The sequence below is a fragment of the Carcharhinus amblyrhynchos genome, chromosome 13 (genome assembly GCF_965287045.1).
Source record: "Carcharhinus amblyrhynchos chromosome 13, sCarAmb.v2.hapA, whole genome shotgun sequence".
Classification (NCBI taxonomy): Eukaryota; Metazoa; Chordata; class Chondrichthyes; order Carcharhiniformes; family Carcharhinidae; genus Carcharhinus; species Carcharhinus amblyrhynchos.
This window is the reverse complement of record NC_137336.1, coordinates 36,224,418-36,247,418: the sequence shown is the minus strand read 5'-3', so window position 1 is coordinate 36,247,418 and position 23,001 is coordinate 36,224,418. Positions and strand designations below refer to the sequence as shown.

At 42.1% G+C, this 23,001-nt stretch overlaps 1 protein-coding gene across 1 annotated transcript in view; it reads right to left on the bottom strand.

Moving 5' to 3' along the window:
• Positions 1–269: 269 nt before the first annotated feature.
• The window catches only part of LOC145351845 (uncharacterized), a 30,420-nt gene continuing 7,688 nt past the window's right edge, over positions 270–23,001 (bottom strand). The window contains exons 3-4 of the mRNA XM_080201542.1: positions 7,133–7,211; positions 270–1,639 (exon numbers count right to left, since the gene is read on the bottom strand). Of these exons, the coding sequence (XP_080057668.1) occupies positions 1,555–1,639; positions 7,133–7,211 (164 nt within the window). The 3' untranslated portion in view covers positions 270–1,554. The remainder of the gene's footprint in view (positions 1,640–7,132; positions 7,212–23,001) is intronic.

Here is a 23,001-nt window from a genome sequence, read left to right as displayed (position 1 = left end):
AAATGGTAAGAACCAAGGCTAGGCTAAGGTATCATAGAATGCTTGAATGACCAAGCACAAAGGAGCACAACTCTTCTTCCACTCTTTTTGGCAAGCGCAGGACACAAACATTTGAACCTGTGCCAACACTGTTTCAACACAAACTAAATATATTTTCCCTATTTACACAGCAAACGGAACACAATATTCCTCAGTGTATCCATGATTCTTGCAGTAATACCCAGGATAATTGATTACAGTTTGATCACATCCAAATCACTGACAACATATAAAAAATTACATTTATTGGATAGCAGCCTCAAAACACCATTTACTGAGTATATTACTTTACACCACATTCAAACTTATATCTGGCATTGACAATCCCTAAAATTCCAATCCAAGCAGTGAGAGCCGCATCACCACATCATATATGTGACATTTATCATTTTACACGTCACAACCACTTCATCTGTTCTCTATGCATATTAGACTAGCAATCTAAAGAAAGTAGAATAGGTTATGATTATTCAACACATCTTTGAGAAGAAACATTACCATGTTTCCCTTTCCAGCATAAATACATAATAAAACGTCTGTATCTTGATTCCTGACAATCCTTATAACTTAATAATCTTTTTTGGCTGAGGTATTTTCATAGAATAAAGCTGAAATCTTTAATAAAAGGCAGTCTTATGTAGTAGCTTGAAATCCAATTTTAAGTATTCTAGGTCAACTCTACAGTCCTTATCTGTGGAAATTTGACTGATGTTATTGTAATCATACAATACTTGACTTAAGGTGGACTTAGGTCCACCTAAAATCGAATTCCCTTTATTTAAAGAAACTTTTGAATCCAAAGTTGACCTGGCCATAGCTGTATCTTCGGTAACATTAATCGATCACTAAAACACATAAGGTTCATTACCGCCCAAGAAACAGTAACTGTTTCTCTACGCGCTAGTTTGTATGCAGTCAAATTTGCTCTGGTGTTTGTAACAATAACCACATTGACTAGTTATTAGCTTGAAGCTTGACACGCTAACATTACCTAGATCAGCAGAAAATAAAGAGCATTTCAACTCTGCAACTAAGCAACTTCCTGCTTAAGCAGATTTGGACAAAATGTAACCTAGATTTGCGAAAACAAGCCTCATGATTAATATCCAAAACATTAGCTCAGGTTGCTGTTGCTATATACCAGAATCTGCCACTGTAATTTGATAGCATGGTCAAGTACTGTTGACGCTATTAACTTAAACACTGTGAAAAACCCTCAGATTCCAAGAATTTAAAAAAAAACTGTAAGTATAAAGTATCATTTGGGACTAAAATTAGTCATGAGCATGTAAATCAAAAGTGAAAGGAAAAAAACAAGGGGGATTTATAAAAAGGGCTGCTGAATCACAATTGCCCCTTTTTGCTAGCACCCATGGCTAATTTCACCCTGTTTTTCAGCTTTAAACATAAGGAAACACATTTAGAGCTTGATGCAGTTTCAAGAAAATATTTGCAATGTACATTTGTGGCTTAGTGCCTGATTGTAGATAAAAGTTATAAGTTTAAGAATTATCGTCATAAATCTTCAAAGGCGGGGTTGTTGTAATTGCTCCAAGTTCCAGCTGTATTGTCTTCCAGTAGGCGACTATAAAACACTCTCCTAAAAATAAGACAAAATGTACTTTTAATTATCTGCTTCTGGTCAAAGGGATATACAAGTCCACATTTTCTTATTTCACAAGCAACAACAAATAACCTGGAGCTCAGAATTCCCAAATTGAACTAATATAAATCAATGGGTATAAATTGAACATCTGCACTGAATACAATCTCCAAGTGGGGGCTATATATTTTAATGATATTTAGTTGGGTCATCGTTATTGTTTAATGTTGTTTCGACTAGAATTGACTGATGGAGAAAGGAAATGGAAATGTTTTATCGTCTGTTTTTTCCAAACAGATTCTAGGTTAAATCTCACTAAACAGAAAGCACAGGCCTGCCACAACAAAAAGCTCTTATCTGATATACCCCATAGAAACAAATGAAACTCATTTGTACCAAATTATAGGCAGTTCCATTAAAAGGCATCTCAAAGTCTGTTTTTGTTTTACTAGGAGATGGCAGTTTTACTTTTTGTTCTATAGGATAATCCAGGTTACTGGGACAGAGTTTACATTTTGGATGCAAATTGGGAATCGGGTAGAATGTGCACCTGAATTTGAACCTGTTTTTAGAACAGTAATGTAGTGGTTAGCACTACTGCCTCACAGTGCCAGGGGCCCAGGTTCATTTCAGCCTCCGTTGACTGCCTGTGTGGAGTTTGCACTTTCTCCCCGTGCCTGCACTGGCTTCCCTCAGGTGCTCTGGTTTCCTCCCATAGTCCAAAGATGTGTAGGTTAGGTGGATTTGCCATGCTAAATTTGCTCATAGTGTCCAAAGATGCATAGGTTGGGGAATTAGCGGGATAAATATGTGGGGTTACAGAGAATGGGCCTGGGTAAGATGCTCTATTGGAGAGTGGGTGCAGACTCCACGGGCCGAATGGCCTGTAGGGCTTCTATGATTCTAAGTGTTATTTTCTGCTCAAACTCATTTGCCTATTAGGAAATGCAGAATTTGGCGTGACGAAGTGCAATAAGGCAGTTTTTAAAAAACATTTTACTTAAAATTTGCTTTAAACATTTCATTTATACATTTCAAAGTGATAACTTTGTGCACTTTATTTAGTACATCTTAAAATAGATTTACCAAAAAAATGCCATTTTCATCATCAGGTCAATTCACCACCATTAAATAACATGATTTTAAATAACTGAAAATCTACAATAGTCAGTTTTTTAAGGCTGAATATTACAGACAGGCCTGCTTTTTGTAGGTTTGTCAAGGACCTGCAGAGAAACAATTTGCCTTGAATGTAGTGAGCTTAGAATTCTGCTATCTTTTATGGGGATACCAATCTTGGTCGAATTGCGCCACAAAAACCCACATCACTGCATGCAAACTCTACCCAATATCTTTGCTTAGGACAGCCTAGAGGAAGGAGGTTCAAACTGCAGCCTATGAATCACATGTAGTCCCTGGGCCCACAATATTGTAGTCCTTGAAAAGTCAGGAAATGCAATCCTCAAATTAGGTTTATATGTCTTATTCATTCACTTCTTGTTTGAATTTTGGGGGCTCTGGAAATTTTGAAAGGGATCCAGATATCTCTGAATGGATAGAAAGCATCCTGAAGGGAGAGGGTGATCAGCCAGAGGTCATGGTACGTATTGGTACTAACAACATAGACAGGAAGAGTGATGAGGTCCTGCAGCAGCAGTTTAGGGAGTTAGGTAGGAAGTTAAAAAGCAGTCCTTCTAGGGTTGTAATCTCAAGATTAGTCCCTGTGCCACGTGCTAGTGAGGTGAGGAATAGGAAGGTAGTGCAGCTCAACACATGGCTAAACAGCTGATGTGGGAGGAAGGGTTTCAGGTATCTGGACCACTGGGATCTCTTCTGGGGCAGATGGACCTGTACATGAAGGACAGGTTGCATCTAAGCTGGCGGGGCACAAATATCCTGGCCTGGAGGATTGCGAGTGTCACAAGGGAGGATTTAAACTAGTTTGGCAGGGGGGGTGGGAGCCAAAGCAAAGGTGAATTAGCTGAAGGGGAACGAGACAGTATGGTCAGCAAGGCTCAGAGAAACAGCAGGCAGGGTGGGATTACTAATCAGAGAGGGTCTGGTGGACTGAAGTGCATTTGTTTCAACACGAGAAGTGTTAACAGGTAAGGCAGATGAACTTAGAGCGGGGATTAGTACGAGGAACTATGATGTTGTTGTCATTACAGAGACTTGGTTAAGGGAAGGACAGGATCGGCAGCTTAACATTCCAGGATATAGATGTTTCAGGTGGGATAGAGGAGGATGTAAAAGGGGTGGGGGAGTTACACTACTGGTTAAGGAAGATACCACAGCTGAACCCGGGAGGACACTTCAGAGGGCTCGTACAGCGAGGCATTATGGGTACAGCTCAGGAATAGGACAGGTGTAGTCACAATGTTGGGGGTTTACTACAGGCCACCCAACTGCCAGCGGGAGATTGAGGAACAGATATGTAGGCAGATTTTGGCAAGGTGTAAAAGTAACAGGGTTGTTGTGGTGGGAGATATTAATTTCCCCTACATTGACTGGGACTCACTTAGTGTCAAGGGTGTGGATGGGGCAGAGTTTGTAAGGAGTATCCAGGATGGCTTTCTGAAACAATATGTAGATGGTCCAACTAGGGAAGGGGCCATACTGGACCTGGTATTGGGGAATGAGCCCGGCCAGTGGGTCGATGTTTCAGTAGGGGAGCAGTTCAGGAACAGTAACCACAATTCAGTAAGATTTAAGGTACTGATGGATAAAGATGTGTAGTCCTCAAGTTAAGGTGCTAAATTGGGGGAAAGCTAATTACAATGATATTAGGCAGGAACTGAAGAATGTAGATTGGGGATAGATGTTTGAGGGCAAATCAACATCTGACATGTGGGAGGCTTTCAATTGTAAGTTGATAGGGATTCAGGACCAGCACATTCCTGTAAGGATGAAGGATAAGTATGGCAAGTTTTGGGAACCTCGGGTAATGAGAGATATTGTGAGCCCGGTCAAAGAGAAAAAGGAAGCATTTGTCAAAGTTAGGAGGCTAGGAACACACAAAGCAACTGTGGAGTACAAGGAAAATAGAAAGAAACTTAAGCAAGGAGTAAGAAGAGCTAAAAGGGATCATGAGAAAGCATTGGCCAGCAGGATTAAGGAAAATCTCAAGCCTTTTTACACATATATAAAGAGCAAGAGGCTAGCCAGGGAGCGGGTTGGCCCACTCAAGGAGAAGGGAAGGAATCCATGTGTGGAGCCAGAGGAAATGGGCGAGGTATTAAATGAGTACTTTGCATCAGTATTCACCGAAGAGAAGGACTTTGTGGATGACGAATCTGGGAAAGGATGTGTAGATAGTTTGAGTCATGTTGAGATCAAAAAGGAGGTGTTCAGGTTCTTAAGAAACATCAAGGTCAACAAGTCTCCACGCCTGATGGGATATACCCCAGAATACTGAGAGCGGCAAGGGAGGAAATTGCTGGGGCCTTGAGAGAAATCTTTGTATCCTCACTGGCTATGGGAGAGGTCTCAGAGGATTGGAGAATAGCCAATGTTGCTCCTTTGTTTAAGAAGGTTAGCAAGAATAATCCAGGTAATTACAGGCCTTAGATCAGCGGTAGGGAAATTATTGGAGAAGATTCTTCGAGACAGGATTTATTCCCACTTGGAAATAAGTGGACACGTTAGTGAGAGGCAACATGGTTTTGTGAAGGGGAGGTTGTGTCTCATGAACTTGATCGAGTTTTTCAAGGAAGTGAGGAAGATGACGATGAGGGTAGGGCTGTGGATGTCATCTACATGGACTTCAGTAAGGCCTTTAACAAGATCCCTCATGGCAGACTGATGTAGAAGGTGAAGTCGCATGGGATCAGAGGTGAGCTGGCAAGGTGGATACAAAACTGGCTCAAAGAAGACAGAGGGTAGCAGCGGAAGTGTGCATTTCTGAACGGAGGGCTGTGACAAGTGGTGTTCCTCAGGGAAGAGTGCTGGGACCTTTGCTGTTTGTAATACATATAAATGATTTGGAGGAAAACGTAACTGGATTGATTAGTAAGTTTACGGACGACACAAAGGTTGGTGGATCTGCGGATAGTGAAGAGGACCATCAGAGAATACAGCAGGATATAGATCCGTTGGAGACTTGGGTGGAGAGATGGCAGATAGAGCTTAATCCAGACAACTGTGAGGTAATGCATTTTGAAAAGATCTAATACAGATAGGAAATATACAATAAATGGCAGAACCCTAAGGAGTATTGAGAGGCAAAGGGATCTGGGTGTACAGGTACACAGGTCACTGAAAGTCACAGGTAGATAAGATAATCAAGAAGGCATATGGCATGCTAGCCTTCATTGGCTGGGGTATTGAGTTTAAAAATTGGCAAGTCATGTTGCAGCTTTATAGAACCTTAGTGAGGCTGCACTTGGAACACAGTGTTCAATTCTGGCCGCCAAACTACCAGAAGGATGTGGAGGCTTTGGAGAGGGTACAGAAACGATTTACCAGGATGTTGCCTGGTATGGAGGACATTAGCTATGAGGAGAGTTTGGAGAAACTTGATTTCTTCTCACTGGAATGACAGTGGTTGAAGGGTGACCTAATAGAAGTCTACAAGATTATGAGGAGCAGGGACAGAGTGGATAGTCAGAAGCTTTTTCCCAGGGTGGAAGAATCAATTACTAGGGGACATAGGTTTAAGGTGCGAGGGGCAAGTTTTAAAAAAGATGTACAAGGCAGATTTTTTTCAGAGAGTGGTGGGTGCCTGGAATTCATTGCCGGGGGAGGTAGTGGAAGCGGATACGGTAGTGACTTTTAGGAGGCATCTTGACAAGTACATGAATGAAATGGAAATAGAGAGATATGGTCCCCGGAAGAGTAGGGGGTTTTAGTTAAGTCAGGCAGCATGGTCGGTGCAGGCTTGGAGAGCCGAAGGGCTGGTTCCTGTGCTATAATTTTCTTCGTTCTTTGTTCCTTCTTTGAATGTTTTTAGCTCTTGCCATACAGGCGAATAGAATATAAATGGGAAATTCAGGATTTGTTAGTACAAGCAATTTCAGTTTTACGTAAATTAATGTCAGCACAGATTTAAACATAATCCATCACCCTGAGACATCAAAGCCAAGTAAATGTACAATATTAGCACAGTTTGTTTATGGGAATTTATCTTGTCATTCTATGGTAAATACTGACTTACAGTAATCAACTTCTGATCATCATTCAATATGGTTACTGTGGGAAAAATTATTCTTTGACTTTTGGGAACTGGGTTTGTATTTGATTAGACTAATGACATGAGGGTGAAAGCAAAACACAGTGGATTAATTTGGGATTTGAATTTGGTTTTTTGAACAAGGAAGGAGTGGATTTGCGTTGGCCCATTCCACTCTAAGCATTGGCTTTATAACTTAAAGGATGGAGTAAAACATTTTTTAAGAAGTCTCTGCAGAAAAGTAAGCATTAGATATGTTGACATTCTCTTGTGGATTCTGGTTAGCCCTATTCCACTGTACCCATTGAAGTGCATGAACTTACCTTTTCTTTAAATACATCACCAAGCCCAGTACTGCTATGGCAGCCAATATCACACACACTATAATAGTTAAAGCTGTTCCTGTCAACAAAAATACAAAATTATTGACATCTTAAATACATACCATGTCACCAAAAGGAGCCATCTTTCAAAACAGTCTAAAATACCTACAATGTACTAAACCCCAATTAGTCTTTTGACTTATGGATTTATTTAATAATTCAGATAACCTATTATTGGAATTTTTTTGCTTGAGCTTAATTTGTTAAACACTATTTTGATGAAAATTTTTGCAAGTCTTAAGTTTTTGCAATTATAAGGACAGGCAACACAGTTCTATGCTTATGTAATTAGCAAGTTCTTCATTTAAGGTTAACTCCAAATTTAACCAAAGAATCTCATACTGTGTCAGAACAAAAGTCTGGAAAAGCTCTGGGAGACAGGCAGTCCATTTAGGAAATCTGCATTGTTTTTATAGCTTCCCAGACAAAAAAAATAGGAAACTGAATGAGCCACAATATTGATGGCTACACTTTCCACGTAATAACACCACTAAATCAGTTAAACTGCTGTATCAGAGAAAAGAACATAACAGCAAAATTGAATTAGTAGTACATCTGTGGCAGAAATCCCATTATGAATCTTAATAGCTCAGATTTTGCAAGCATACTAGTAAGACTGAGTTTGGAAGGTTACTCATAGAATTTCAGTTTATTTTGAAACAGAAAGCAAACAGGTATTTGTCTAAGAGGGTAGTGCAGCATCTCTAATAATGCAATAATCAATTTTCCTTGGATAACATTACATAGAACAATCTTATAATATAAAAGTAAGCTGTTAAATTATACACAATTTCATTAAAATATATTATAATGATCTAAAATGATCCAAATTCCAGCTGCTATTCTTTGTATATATAGATGCTCACCTCACAACCTAAGGGTGGTACCTTGTAGGTTTGGTGGTGGTCAGGCCAGGGTGCGGGAGAATTTTGAAAATGGCAGGTCAGGTCAACCACACAGCGCTTTCCTGCTAGATATGGGTGAGCAATTGAGGTGGCCACCAACCTGGGAGCAGAGGATAGCCAATTCATGGAGCAGATTGGTGGCAATATTAGGATCTTACCAATAGTGGGTAGACTTCATGCTGTGGGCAACACCTGGTCTTCACAGAATCACAGAGTCCCTAAAGTGCAGGACGAGTCCATTTAGCCCATCAAGTCTGCACCTACCATAATCTCACTCAGGCCTTATTCCTGTAACCCCACATATTTACCCTGCTGAACCCCACTAAAGGGCAAGTTAGCATAGCTAATCAATCTAACCAGCAGATCTCTGGACTGTGGGAGGAAACCAGAGCACCCAGAGGAAGCCCATGCAGACACAGGGAGAATGTGCAAACTCCATGCAGACAGTGCCCCCAGGCTGGAATTGAACCCAAGTCCCTAGTGCTGTGAGGCAGCAGTGCTAACCATTGTGCCACCGTGCCACCCTAGTTTTTCCTGGAGACAGCCACTTGGTGGCAAGTCAGCAGGGAGGAGTTTACTTAACCTGCACACCCTTCTCCCTGAAGCTGCTTCTGTCACAGGGCTATAGCTGCAATGGGTGCTCATCCTGCTGAGGGGTTTCTCCTTCACAATGACAGCCTGGAAGCTGAGCCTGCAAATACTGTTGCATCACCAGCCAGCAGCACCATTCTGCCCCCAAAAGCATTCTGGTGGAGTCAGATTCCAGAGATCAGTGGCACATCCACAAATGGCAGCTAGCTTGTTAGACTAGTTTAAAGGCAATTATCAGAGGATGACTGGAATTTTGCTGTGACATCCAGGATAAAACAGCTGCCTGGGGGCATCAGACTGGGATGTCAGGCTCCAGAATGTCTTTGAGAGCTCTTCCACCTCCCTGGACACAGTTGTAGTCATGGGCTACATCCTGTGAAGGGGATCCTCCTTCACAATGCTGGTCTGACAGCTGTGGCCACTCACATGGTAAAAAAAAAATTAAAGTTGCTGAGAGGGTGCCTGAAGATGGAGGCCATCCCCTCCCTGCTCTACATGCAAAGGTAGGTTGCAGTTCCCTCTGTGTTGGAGGTCCTCCTATTGACCTTTCAGATCTGACAGCCCACACATCATTCTTATTTGGATGGCGAACATGCCTGCTAACCACTGATTGGCCCATTAAAACAAAATCATTGCCAGGTCCACCCAATGGCAGAGTCATACGAACATAAGAACATAAGAAATAGGAGCAGGAGTAGGCCATCTAGCCCTTCGAGCCTGCCCCACCATTCAATAAGACCATGGCTGATCTGAAGTGAATCAGTTCCACTTTCCCGCTTTCTCCCCATAACCCTTAATTCTCTTGTCTATCAAAAACCTATCTACCCGTGACTTAAATATATTTAGCGAGGTAGCCTCCACCACTTCAACGGGCAGAGAATTCCAGAGATTCACCACCCTTTGAGTGAAGAAGTTCCTCCTCAACTCCGTTCTAAACTGCCCCCCCTTATCTTGAGTTTGTGCCCTCTAGTCCTGCTATCCTTTCTGAGCGGGAAGAATCTCTCTACCTCTACCTTATCCATCCCTTTCATTATCTTATACGTCTCCATAAGATCCCCCCTCATCCTTCTAAACTCCAACGAGTACAGACCCAATCTATTTAGTCTCTCTTCATAGTCCAAACCCCTCATCTCCGGTATCAGCCTAGTGAACCTCCTCTGCACTCCCTCCAAGGCCAAAATATCCTTGCGCAAGTGCGGTGACCAAAACTGCATACAGTACTCCAGCTGCGGCCTCACCAGTGCCCTGTACAGTTGCAGCAAGACCTCCCTGCTTTTATATTCCATCCCCCTCGCTATAAAGGCCAGCATTCCATTCGCCTTCTTGATCACCTGCTGCACCTGCAGACTGGGCTTTTGCGACTCATGCACAAGGACCCCCAGGTCCCTCTGCACCGTAGCATGCTGCAGCTTTTCGCCCTTTAAATAGTAATCCCTCCTACTATTATTTCTGCCAAAGTGGATAGCCTCACACTTGCTAACATTGTACTCCATCTGCCAGTCCTGATTGAAAACACAAAATCCTGCTCATAACATCCATTTCAACAATCATTTAAATTGGGGTGGCATGGTGGCACAGTGGTTAGCACTGCTGCCTCACAGCACCTGGGACCCAGGTTCAATTCTGGCCTCAGTTGACAGTCCGTGTGGAATTTGCATGTTCTCCCTGTGTCTGCGTGAGTTTCCTCAGGGTGCTTCCGGTTTACTCTCACAGTCCAAAGATGTGCAGGTTAGGTTGATTGGCCATGGAAAATTGCCACTTAGTATCAGGGGGACTAGTGGTGTAGATATGTGGGGTTGTGGGGATAGGGTCTGGGTGGGATTGTGGTCAGTGCAGACTTGATAAACCAAATGGCCTCCTTTTGCACTGTAGGGGCTCTATGAGTTTATGCAAGAAAATTTCATATTCTAGCTGTCTTCTTTTAGGGGCAGCACGATGGCTAACATTGCTGCCTCACAGTGCCAGGGACCCAGGTTCAATTCCTGGCTTGGGTCACTGTCTGTGTGGAGTATGCATGTTCTCTCCATGTCTGGGTAGGTTTCCTCCAGGTGCTCCAGTTTCCTTGCATAGTCTGAAAAGTTAGGTGCATTAGCCATCTTAAATTCTCCCTCAGTGTACTGAACAGGCGCCGGAGTGCGGCAACTGGGGGATTTTTACAGTAATTTCATCACAGTCTGAATGTAAGCCTACTTGTGACTAATAAATAAACTCTGAAATAAGTTTTGACTAACACTCTGCTTGTGTTTTTTTCTAATTTGTTGTTTTCAGGATCTGGCCATCGCTGGCAAGGCCCTTACTCTTGTTCCCTTGGGAATCTGATAGTAGCCCTCCTCCCTAAATGACAGTATTAGTGGTGGCTTGGATACAACTGAGTGCTTTGCTTGCTCACTTACTCCAAAGTTCAGAGTCAAAAACACCAGCGTGGAACTGGAGTTACAAATGGGTAAAGACTAAGAATTGCCAGGCATTTTATTACAATGGTCACTTTACTGAAACTATGGATGGGATTTTCCGGTCTCGCTTGCCTTGAAACCGGAAAATCCTGCCCGAGGTCAATGGAACTTTCCACAAACCACCCCTTGCCTGCTCCGATTCCTGTGGTGGGCAGGATGATATATAAAAAAAAATCGCTCCCATCTCTTCATTCCTAGATTTTTAAACTGAAATCAATGGCTACATTTGCATTGCAGTTGGAATAGTAATCCAGAACTCCAGCCTAAACTCCTACCATGGCATCTGCAGGTTTGAATTCAGATAATTAAATAATTTTGAAAGTAAAAATAAAACTGGATAATGGTGACCATGAAACTACCAGATTATTGTAAAAATGAATCCGAATTACTAACGTTCACTAATTCCGAAGAGGGAATGCAGTCTTTACTTGATCTGACCTACACGTGACGCCAAATCCAAAGCAACTGCTCTCTTAAATGACCTAGCAAGCTATTCTGTCATACCAAACCACTATGTTTGCAGTAGTACAAGGTGGTGTCTCAGCAGTGCCTTCTCATAGACAATTGGGGTTGGGCTGTGACACCCAAATCCTGAGAACAAGTAGTATGTTTGTTAAACTCTTAAATCACCATGAACTCATGTTTTTGATAATCATGCCTGTCTTCTGGATTACTGCCCCATTAACATAACCGCTGCACAGCCATATTCTGGTATTGTCTTAAGTAAAGTATATTCCATTACGTTTCTATCTTCCAACCGTTAGATAAAATCTTTTCACTTTCAAAACCTTTTGTAATCTTGAAGACCTTAACTAGAACATTGATTGGCTGTCTTAGCTCCAGTGAAAAAATCCTCAAATGTTCATGTTTCTTGCTAATTCTCATCCCTGGTAACATTCTGGAGAATATACACTACATTCTTCACATCGCTTTTACATTCTTCCCATAACATTATATCTTAAATTGTATATAACATATCAATTGCAGGATAATTAAGTTGTACAAATTTAGCTTAGCCTCCTTGCCTTTATATTCAATGTATTTTAAGTACTATGCTTCACCTAGCATCTTCCTAGATGTTCAAGACAAACAGAGGCAGAAAGTGTTGGGACCAGATAGTGGTTGTAGTTAATGTCAGGAATCAGGTTCTGAGGATTTGCACGCAGTGTCACAAGAAGTTCAATTATCTCACACGAGTGGTCAAGGATGCATCTTCAAATATCATATCCCACCTGCTGTACCACTTGTCTCAATTAGTACTCAAGTCACCACAACCCCATCTTTCACTATCAACAATCTCTCTCAGGACTTGTTCCAAACATTCATATGTTTCACCACACCATCACCGCCAAGAACACTGCTGCAACCCTCACACAGTCCACAGCATGCACACACAGCCAGTTACTCAACCAGCAACTGAGCAGATTGCACAACACCAACTGTCAAATTTCCCTCTCTATTGCAAGACAAGGTGGCACACACTGGAGGCATCAGGAACTAACCATCAGGGATATCTGCACTGGAACGTCCTGATGCACATGTTGGCCATTAGTGGAATATCCATTGCTAAGGCAGTGACCAGCAATACGGTTGAAGCCATCAAACATGATGTCCTCTTACCTAATTTTCCCTCTCACATCCCACTTACCCTCATCCCACAATCTCTGCTGATTTGCAAGCTGTAGATGAGCAATTACGTAAGCATGAAGCCCATACTTTTTCTCTTCCTACACTGCGTTCCACAGCCCTACCACTGTGTCTTTTTCCTCTCAAATACACAAGAGGTGCAATTTGAATAAACAATGGAGGAATACTGAAAAAAGAGCGCTGATGAAGACATGGCACCATTACTCGATTTCACACTGGTAGGCACATGCTCACATTATAACATTGCTCTTTTTATTAAGAGGATAGAATAAAAAGGGATGTAATGACATAATGGAATGACACTTTAGAGCTCAACACTCCAGCTGGCAGCCTTTCTTAACCTCACAGAGCTGAACACATGTTTAGCAATAGAAAGAAAGCCCCTTCAGCACAAGTTAAAGGGATTATTAACTCGTTATTTACTGATTGATTGCTGCTGACAGTTGTTATGACTCTACAAGTGTTTGGTGCTTTTGATAGTTGTTTCAAGTTGCCAAAGTCCACAGGGAATGGTGTAGCAGGTGTTAAAGAACTTCTTGCTGACTCCAAGGCTCCTGCACAAACCAGTCTCTCCAATGCAGGAGTGCACAAATAGTGAACATGTGCTCAGCTGTGTGGGGTTAAGAAAGGATGTCAGCTGGAGTGTTGAATGTCCAAAACACCAACACTATCATCATATCAGCATTGTACAAAATTTTCTGGCACTTCAAATTCCAGGACTGATAGGTACCATTAACTGCATTTTAATTCTCCAGTATAAACATTGAAGAGCAGTTGGTCACTCTTTGTATTAGCTACAGCATCTGATCATTGCAAAAGTAACACTTAATGTACTTTATCAAACTCCAAGGAAACATGCTGAAGAGGTTGACTGAGCAAACATTTCTTAACACTATACTGCAGAACCAACTAAGCCCACATCAAAACCAAACATACACCGAGTCCTCCACATCATCCTTCCTTTAATATTGCTTCTTCACATTTCTCTTAGTGTTACATATCAACAGAACAACACCAGACTTCCTCATTGTCCTGTTCCACTTCTCATCTAATCTGTCTACCTTTTTTTAAAACAGCAAACCTGCCACTGGGATGTAATAGGACTAAACATAGGAGTCCTATAGCAGATTGTTAAATCATTTATTCTTGGAAATGTTCCACTATGTAAGGTTCTTCACCTAAACAATGATGGCAAAGATACTGTGGCAAAAATTACTCATGGTTTCCACTGAACTGCTGACTTAATTCCATAGGGAGACCAGCAACATTCCCCAAGACCAGGGATCTCCAAACTATGGCCCGTGGGCCACATCAGGCCCGCAGCTGGCTGCATCTGGATCGGAGTTTGGAGACCACTGCTCAAAACAATGGGAAATGGTGGGGATCTGTTCTTTAGAAGGCAGAGATGTTGCCAAACTGTGGAACCATTGGAATTCCTACTCCTGCACCTCAGTTGGGACATGCCACCCGTGCGGATGAAGTTATGATGACTTGTGTGCCACTCTGATCTGTAGGTTGACCTGTCAGGTCACCAAACTTGCCTTAGCCCTCAAAGAAATGAGAGTTTAACAATGTATATCCAGACCACAGGGAATTCTGGCTGGTTCAGCAATGCAGGGCACTACTATCCCAAGGCAGCATGGTGGCACTGTGGTTAGTACTGCTGCCTCACAGCACTAGGGACCCAAGTTCAATTTCAGACTTGGGTGACTGTCTGTGTGCAGTCTGCACATTCTCCCAGTGTCTGCATCGGTTACCTCTGGGCGCTCCAGTTTCCTCTCACAGCCTGAAGATTTGTAGGTTAGGTGGATTAGCGATGGTAAATGCCTGAGCTAAGCTGCTCTTTCACAGAGTCAGTGCACACCCGATGGACCAAATGGCCTCATTCTGCAGTGTTGGGATCCTATGGAAATCTGAACACACTATGCTGAGTGGAAACTGCACTTTGAGTTTTTGCCAAAGAGAAACACATCATTGTACTATTTTTCCATGTGGAATAAGTTGGTCACAATCAGTTATTACAGGATTTACACTGAAAAAGACATTGGACTCAGTCTTTTTCCTCCCATCACTTGGGAATAATGATCCCTCTAGAGTGTGGGTGTGCATGGCCATGTAGTAATCTGCAATGTATCATGCATCATATTAGACATGCAATCATCTCCAGGAAAGTTCAGTGACTTTTAAAATGTAAGCTAACCATGGACTATAAAGTTGTGCTCAAAGGCATCTGCAGTATACCCAGTACAAAGACAACTTTGTGGGAATATTGTCCCAGAACTACTCACAAGTTATTTATCCAACAACTCTGGCCACAATCCAGTGGTGAAAATTCCATAATGGCTAAATCTCACAAGTGGCCAGAAACAGGATTTGCACTGATAAGATATCAGTTTGAGACTTTCTCCACCCCGTTCTCCTGTGTGAACCTGATTTCCATACATTTTAATAAATTTAAATATAATTACTGGGCTTCAGGCTCATCTCCATTGGGGGCAGTGGATGTCCATAGTGAGGGACTATGCACTCCCCACCCCTCCCTCTCAATGCTGGCTTGTGATCCTCACCAGCACTCTGAAATTGTGAAATTGCACAGAGTGCCATTTAATCAGGCATCTGTTAAGACAGTGAGTTCTGCACAGCTTTTCTCAGCTGATCCAACACAGTTGTGCAATTTTGGGAAGATTGAACCCTATGACTCCTCTGTTCACACATAACAACATGTCCAGCATGAGAGAAATTCAATGAGGATCTTAAAACAACAATAATGGTCTTCCCCAAACCCTATTTCATGTCCCACACAAGTTTAATTACTTTCACTTTCAGACGTCCTTACAGATTATATGGCAAATGCAGCAGGTATCAGAACAAACCCTTACAATCTACATTAGACATGTGTAGAACCATTATACTGGAGACTCAGTGTGTATACACAGAATCCTGAGAAGGAATTGAAACCTTAACGAGATTCTCCAGGAGTTGATCCCATTGACGCGGATTTTGGGGGTAAGTATAACATTTTGCAAATGAGGGAAATGTGACCTTGACTGAATTTTCCGCCATTTGGATGACTTGAATTTTGGATATGGAACATGTTTGACCCAAGCTTCTCACATTTAACGGTGCACTGAAGGAAAGGGGAGGAAATATTTTTCCACAGCCTCAGCCTGTGCAAGTACAGTGAAGTCTGTTAATTACAGACACCATGGATACTGTATGTGTCCTCGTTACAAAATGGTCAGCATATGTCCCTTAAAACTTTTGAATTGAATGGGGAAATAATTTACCAGGGACAGAACACTCAATATTCTTGGTCAGAACTTTGAAGCATTCAATCCCAGAGATGGAGCAGTTTCTCGAACTCTGTGCATGCTGGGTCAAGAGTTACCCATTCCACAAAAGTCACTTATTTCACAAAACCTGCTCTCACCTGGTGTGAAGACACTGAACTCACAAGAATGTAGACACAGAAAGGGGGAGCACCAGTGACCTCAAATCAGTGAAAGTTTGAGATATAGCAACTTTATAACAGGCCACACCCAGTGTTTTCCTTTGTAAAATGGCTTGTTTTAATGAAGGCAGTAATTCACAAGTTGCGAGTTTACGTGCTTTCATCGAATCTCCTTTGCTGTAAAAGTTAGTTGGGTTTCTCAATAAGCACGTGTTTTCTTTTTACAGGTGCCCGTTTTTGGGGTGTGTTCACCTAGATGGGTTTCACTCTGCTCACAAAGCATCTGCATGGGCTGAAGACAGGAAGTCTAAATCATGCAGAAAACATCTGGTTTTTCAGGTTGTGCAATCTCTCATACGACAGCAGGAGCCTGAGGCCTATTGCTATGAATTCTGCCCACTTTCTGTTGAGTTGTCAAGTAGAGGCTGAGGAGTATACATCTAGCATGCTAATGGTCCCATAATCAGGAGTCCCGCAATACAGTCCAAATCGACAGGAAGGTATAGAAAATCTAGGCCTCTTTTTTAAATAACAGAATATTTTAACATTTTTGTTAACGAGATCATATACCTATTCAAATACTTTCTGTCCTGTCAACTGGCTTATGATTCCAGCATTATTTAATATTAGGTAATATCTTTTCCCACAAAAGCAGGTTTTAATTTTATTTGATTCAAATTCACCATCAGTGAAGAACTACCATCCTTTTTATATCATCTTTTAAGAGCGCACTCTCACACGATAAAGGCAGAAAACCCACAAATCATTTTGTCTTGTTAATATCATTCAGAAATGATATGATTTATTGACTTAGAAGGCTAAGGAACTTATACCTAAAGAATAAAATTGCACAACTAATTAAGTAAAATTTCTAACTTCATTTACAGGTTAAACTAAGTTACCTGCATTTCAATGAATAGCAACATCGTAAACAACAGTTCTAGAATGTATTAGATTTGCATTTCATTGTGTCTTCTACATGTCAGAAGGCTTTGGGCAAAACATTAGCCGGGAATTTTAGGATAGTGGAATGAACACATCCTTGCCAGCACTCTCCGCATCGGAGTGATTTACGCAGCAACAAGTTGGCTGCAGACAGGACTTCTGCCCCTCATTTAGTAAGATGGCCTGCTTTAGAGAGCTGTCAGCCTTGGCGGATCATCTGGCAACTCTCCAGTCCCTGTAGAAGCTGCAGCGGACAGGACTGGGCCTCAGAGCAGCCTCAGAAGCCAAAGTCCCAGGGTTCCAGGAAAAGGGAAGTTTTGTGGGTGTCAGGGTGGAGAGGGTAATCGAGTGGCTTGGAGAGGGTGCTAAGGAGCTCCTGAATTAACAATCCATAAGAGGGAGGAAAAGTTAAAAGGAGGCTGCTGATCCAGGTGCACCTCCCTGACCAGATTATTTTCAGGCTCTCTCCCGATACAGGGAACTCCTCCCATCAGCCTAAAATTTGAGACTGGGTGTGAAATAACCCTTAAGCGATCAATGATTGGCTTCAGCTGGAGCAAGGGCATGGAACCGTCTGAGACTTTGCCCACCTCAGCATAAAACTGCAGAGAGGTCGAGGCAGCTGGGAATCCAGCCAGAAGCCTGCTGGAGGAATTTTACTCTCACCCTCTGCCTATAAACCTGCTGGTGGAGGAGTGTGAAATTCAGGACATGCTGTCTAGTACTCAAGCAGCATTATCCATCATGCTGAAAAAAGAAAATGAAACAATGTAAAATTATCCGTGCTGCATGATAAGCTGCAGTTATTCACATTTTTCCTTGCAATGTTTTGATTCCATTTTAGTAAGACTTGTGGGCTGAAAGCATCCAATGTAGGTGCAGTTTTCACATAAATTGTTTGAAGCCAAGAGACTCAATTTCTGCCGGGGTTGTGCCAATTGCAAAAGAGCTTCACATCGTGAAGAATAGCACTTATGCCATTTTTCTAAGGTTTTTACAGTTCTTTCACTAAAGTTATGATGGGGGAAAGAATCCCCCCCACCCCCCCCCCCCCCCCCCCCCCCCAAAGACATTCATGCCCTATCCTTTTCACCCAATTGGATCCAATTTTCCAAAAGCATTTCATTGTCAATGTATTGCATGGCAGCAGCACATACGTGACAACCCTTGTGAAGACAATTCGTTGCTATGGGAAGCCAGGGCCTACAGATATCGAAGGTTAATTTCTGACAAACCCAGGGTACGTTCCTCCAATTCTGACCTTTTGCGCATTCCCAATTTATTTTGCTCCACGATTTGCGAACAAACCTTCAACTATCTTGGCTTCAAACTCCGGAGTTCCTTCCACAATTCTCTCCTGCTTCCTCTCTGAACCTCTCCATTATATTTCTAATTCCTTTTCCTCCTTCAAGTGATTCCTTAAATCTTACTCAACCTGTCTCAATAGCTTTTTACATGGCTCATTCTCAAATGTTCTCTGATAATGCTCCTGTAGCAATGCAACAAGTAAGAAGGTTCACTATGTTAAAGACACATGTAAAAGCAGGTTCTTATTGTTGCTTGGCCTCAAATCCTTTCTTTCGTATAGTGCCACTAAAAGTCTGATACACTAAATTGGAACCTACTCAGCAAACATCCATTATTAGGCAGTTATAGATCCTACTTGTGCCATCTACTGGGGCAGGATTAATGCATAATTACCACACATATCTTGAATGCATTTCTTAAAGTGGAAGAAAAAAAGTGGAATTCCCCTGGCCTGGATGTTATCGTACCAGTTGCAATGAACTTCATACAAGCAACTTTACACTGGCATTTCCTGCCCACTGGATTTTATGTATAACTCACACCAACCAAAATATATCCTCTCTCAACTAATTAAGATACGCTAGTCTTGATTTTACAGTTTTGCAGATAGACGGATGGAGAATTAATCAGAGTTCTGCTAGAAGCCCGCTTCCTGGCTGACCCCATTTCAGATTGCCATTTCCAGCAGCCGCAGAAAACACCTACTCATTTTTGGCCGTGCTATTCAAATTAGGGTAGAAGTTACATCCTTTCTTAAAAGTCTATTGGTGTTTTGTTTTTAAACAGAAGGACTTTTCTCGTGTTTTTTTTCAGTTGCCAACAGTTTTAACATCTGTCGTGTCATTTGATTTGAGGTTGACATTATTTGGTGACCATTTCCTGCAGGGAACAAGGGATTTCCTTTTAGAATTACAACTGCATCATTGTCTTTTTGGGGGGAAAAAGGAGCAAAGGAGAGAAATCCAAACCAAGGTGTTGCTACCTGTTAAGACTTAACGCAATCCTGAATAGGATGCATCTAACTACAATGGGTTACTGAATCTAGATGCATTTTTTCTTAATTATAACAAAGACAAAATTATAGGATAATCAATAATGGTAATTGCCTTTAAGTGAACATCACCTACCACAAATGACATCAATAAGAAGAAACAGCACTTCTTTTTCAAAACAGCTTCCATGACAGCAGTCTTGCCAGTATCACCCACACCCTTTGGAACATTTTTCTTTTACATGACTAAACCACTACACACTATCATGATGCCATGACCTATTCACATGATGTGCTGAATACCAGGATCCCAAACTCAAGAATGTTTCCATAGTCAATCATCAAATGGACAGCAAAGAGTTTCTGAACAGAGAAGGAAATTGGAGACAGACTTGGGTGAGGCCACCTTACAAAGTACAATTGTAGTGCTCCTTTCAGGTGTAAATGCCTAGGAATGAATTTTCCCAATCAGCCTCTCAACCAAGGTGAACAACTGGAACACCATGCTCAGGACACTCCCAAACAAAAACTAAGTGCCCCATGGGCAGGGGGGAGAACGGGAGTACTTCTCTCCTGTTTTTCGGGCATACTTACCAGAGCAAATCTCTGACACCTCAGTGTGATGCACTCTGAAAAATAGGGGGCAGGGCCTATTCCCTCCCAAGAGGCCAGCAGCATGGCGCTGAGCTGACCATTGCGCATATGCTGATCTGTCAGTGCGGCAATCGATGCATGTACAGTGGCCCCCCAACTGATGGCCTCCCAATCCCTGGCCTTATTGCTAGCCAGTCCCGCAACCCCTCAATCGCCAGCATTTCAGACCTCCCACACACCCCAATCGTTAGCCTACCAGACCTCCCCAGGCTAGCCCCGATGTCTATGTCCCCAGCCAGCCCTGATCTTCCCATCCCCGCACCCCCTCCATGGCCAGCCTCGACCTCTTCCCTCACCATGATGACCAGCCCCGATCCCCTCCACCCTGATTACGAGCTCCAACTCCCCCACCTTTATGGGCCAGCCCCGACCTCCCCCACCCCGATGGCCATCCCTGACCCCCCCCCCCACTCCAACAGCCAACCCTGACCCCCTCCCCACGCCGACGGTCATCTCTGACCAATCCCCTCACCTCACCCCGATGACCAAGGTCAATTGTCGTCCTCCCTCTCTCTCTCTAAGTGCAGAGTGGCAGACGATCCCCTCCCTCCACTGATCGCCTCCCCATTAGGCCCCCCTCCCTCCTCCCCAATATGGTCTGATTTCTGGATTGGAGCTAATTGCATTAAACACAAGTGCTTGGGAACCCCATCACAAACCTTGCTAAAGGTTCGAGCAGCGCAGCGGGCCGGAGAATCTCAGCCCATCACTGGGAAAGCAAAAGAGAAGAAATGTACTTAAAAGGAATAACTGGATCATCTACAACCTAATCTTCATCAAAATATATGCAACATGAAATATGAAATTTCCTTTTTCCCATGCCCATCATAAGGGCAAAGATGGAACTTTGTGGAAAGCAAATAAAATTACAAAACTGCCATTCTCTATCTGCACTTACTATTCCTACATTTTGAAAGTGTCAACTTGGCGTGCAAATTTCATCTCATTAATAAAACATATGCCTAAGATCCACTTCTTTATATATACTCACAATTCTTTCATGGCATCCAAGAGTTTGTCACTCATTATAACATATGCAAACATGCCCTGATATAGCATGACTCAACTTTGGTAATATGAAATGTGAATATTGCTGAAGCATTTTGTCTTGCACTCATCAGGACAAATGCAAGAACAACAAATTTCAAACAAACACAAGTTATACTGTAAAAGGAAAGTGTGCTGATTGCTTGAAATTCTACATTGCCTGGCCAAGTCACTGCAATGGGGAATGCAGCAGGGGGCTAGAAACTCCCCAATCTCCTGGGTAATTCAGAAACAGCACAATGCTTGAACATATTCCTTTTGTTTGCAGATAACAGGTCCCTGTGTATTAACATATGTTATTTTGAGCAAGCATAAATGAATCACATTACAAGCTCCACTGATTATCTTAAAATGGTGTAACTATTAGCACAGTCAGACTGTTCAGCAACTGCTGCCCAATCACAGAATCCCAATAGATAAGAATCAATGGGGTTTTTTTTGAGCTTTTTCAAGAGCAAATTTGAGCATGTTCTGTAATTTGTCTGTTACGAACAACTGAAGGAACATGCAGTCTGATTCAATCAGTAAATCCTTGGGACATACAGTCTACATACCTGGCATCAGACTAGCACTGAAGTTCAAACACAACAGTGATCAATTGTGTGATAAATAAACCATCTTTTTGGACTAATGGCAGCGCCTGCAGGTAGAAGATACTACCTGTGTAGCAACCACATAATTGCAGCTTACTTAAATTATTGTTCAAATAGGCAAAGTAGAGACAGTACTCAACCAGCCTGCCCTTGCCAAACCTAAAACGAAGCATCTGCTCTCAAGCTCATAATGTGGTTCATTTACACTTGCTGGACGTGACATATACTAATATGCTGGGATCCTGCTTCTACAAACAAAAGGAAGATCTTCAAGTCTTGTGCCTTTTTTAAATTACCTGGGATCCTGGGAAGCCTATAGTTCCATTGCTTTCTCCACAGTAGCGCATCGGTTAATCAGAGTCAACTTACCAATCAATCAGCACCCTTTGCTCCTGCAGTCTAAACTGCGATTGTTTGAAATTTGGCATTCTTGGGTTTGTTCTGATGAGTGCATGACAAAATGATTCAGAAACACAGCTCTTTTCAGCAGAATTCTGAAATAAATTTAGTCAACAGTGCAACTATTTCTTCAAACAGTTCATTTCATAAAATAATGATGGACCGCAAACACAAATCCTCACTCCAAGGCCGGAATTTTATCGGCCCGCCCGACCCACAATCGGGGTAGGCGAGGCTCGCAGATAGCATTCTCTGTTGGCCTCGGGCGGGCAAGGCAGTAAAATTCTGGCACAAAAGTTCCCTGCAGCTCCTAAGTTAACTCCTTCAGTAAACAATTAATATTTCATTTTTGACGGACTGCTGGATATGACTGGAATTTTTACATGTATTTTCAATAAAATTAAATATAGAAATGATCCCTCCTTATCCTTGAGTGAATCACCACATAAAAACCTTTATTATCTTCAAAGTCCTCTTAACAAGTTCATACACAGAACACATTTCTCTTGTTGGAAGATTCTGTTCAAATATAGCACTTACAGCCTGAACCTAATAAATTAATTTTCAAACACTTTCTCATTACTCTGAGCATCATTGACGTACGGAATCCAAAAGCTGTCAATTCACCTATTTTGCACATAGGTTACTTCTGGACAGTTTTAATTGCCTCCAAAATTGCACAAAATGACAATTTTCAGCATCTTAGTTCCTTCTTGCTAAGGAGGGATTTTCCACTTGCATCACAGTTTGGCTCTCTGACCATCCATAATTCTGTCTGATTAACATCAGAAGTATTTCTGTTTGTAAGTAATATATTCTTGCAAA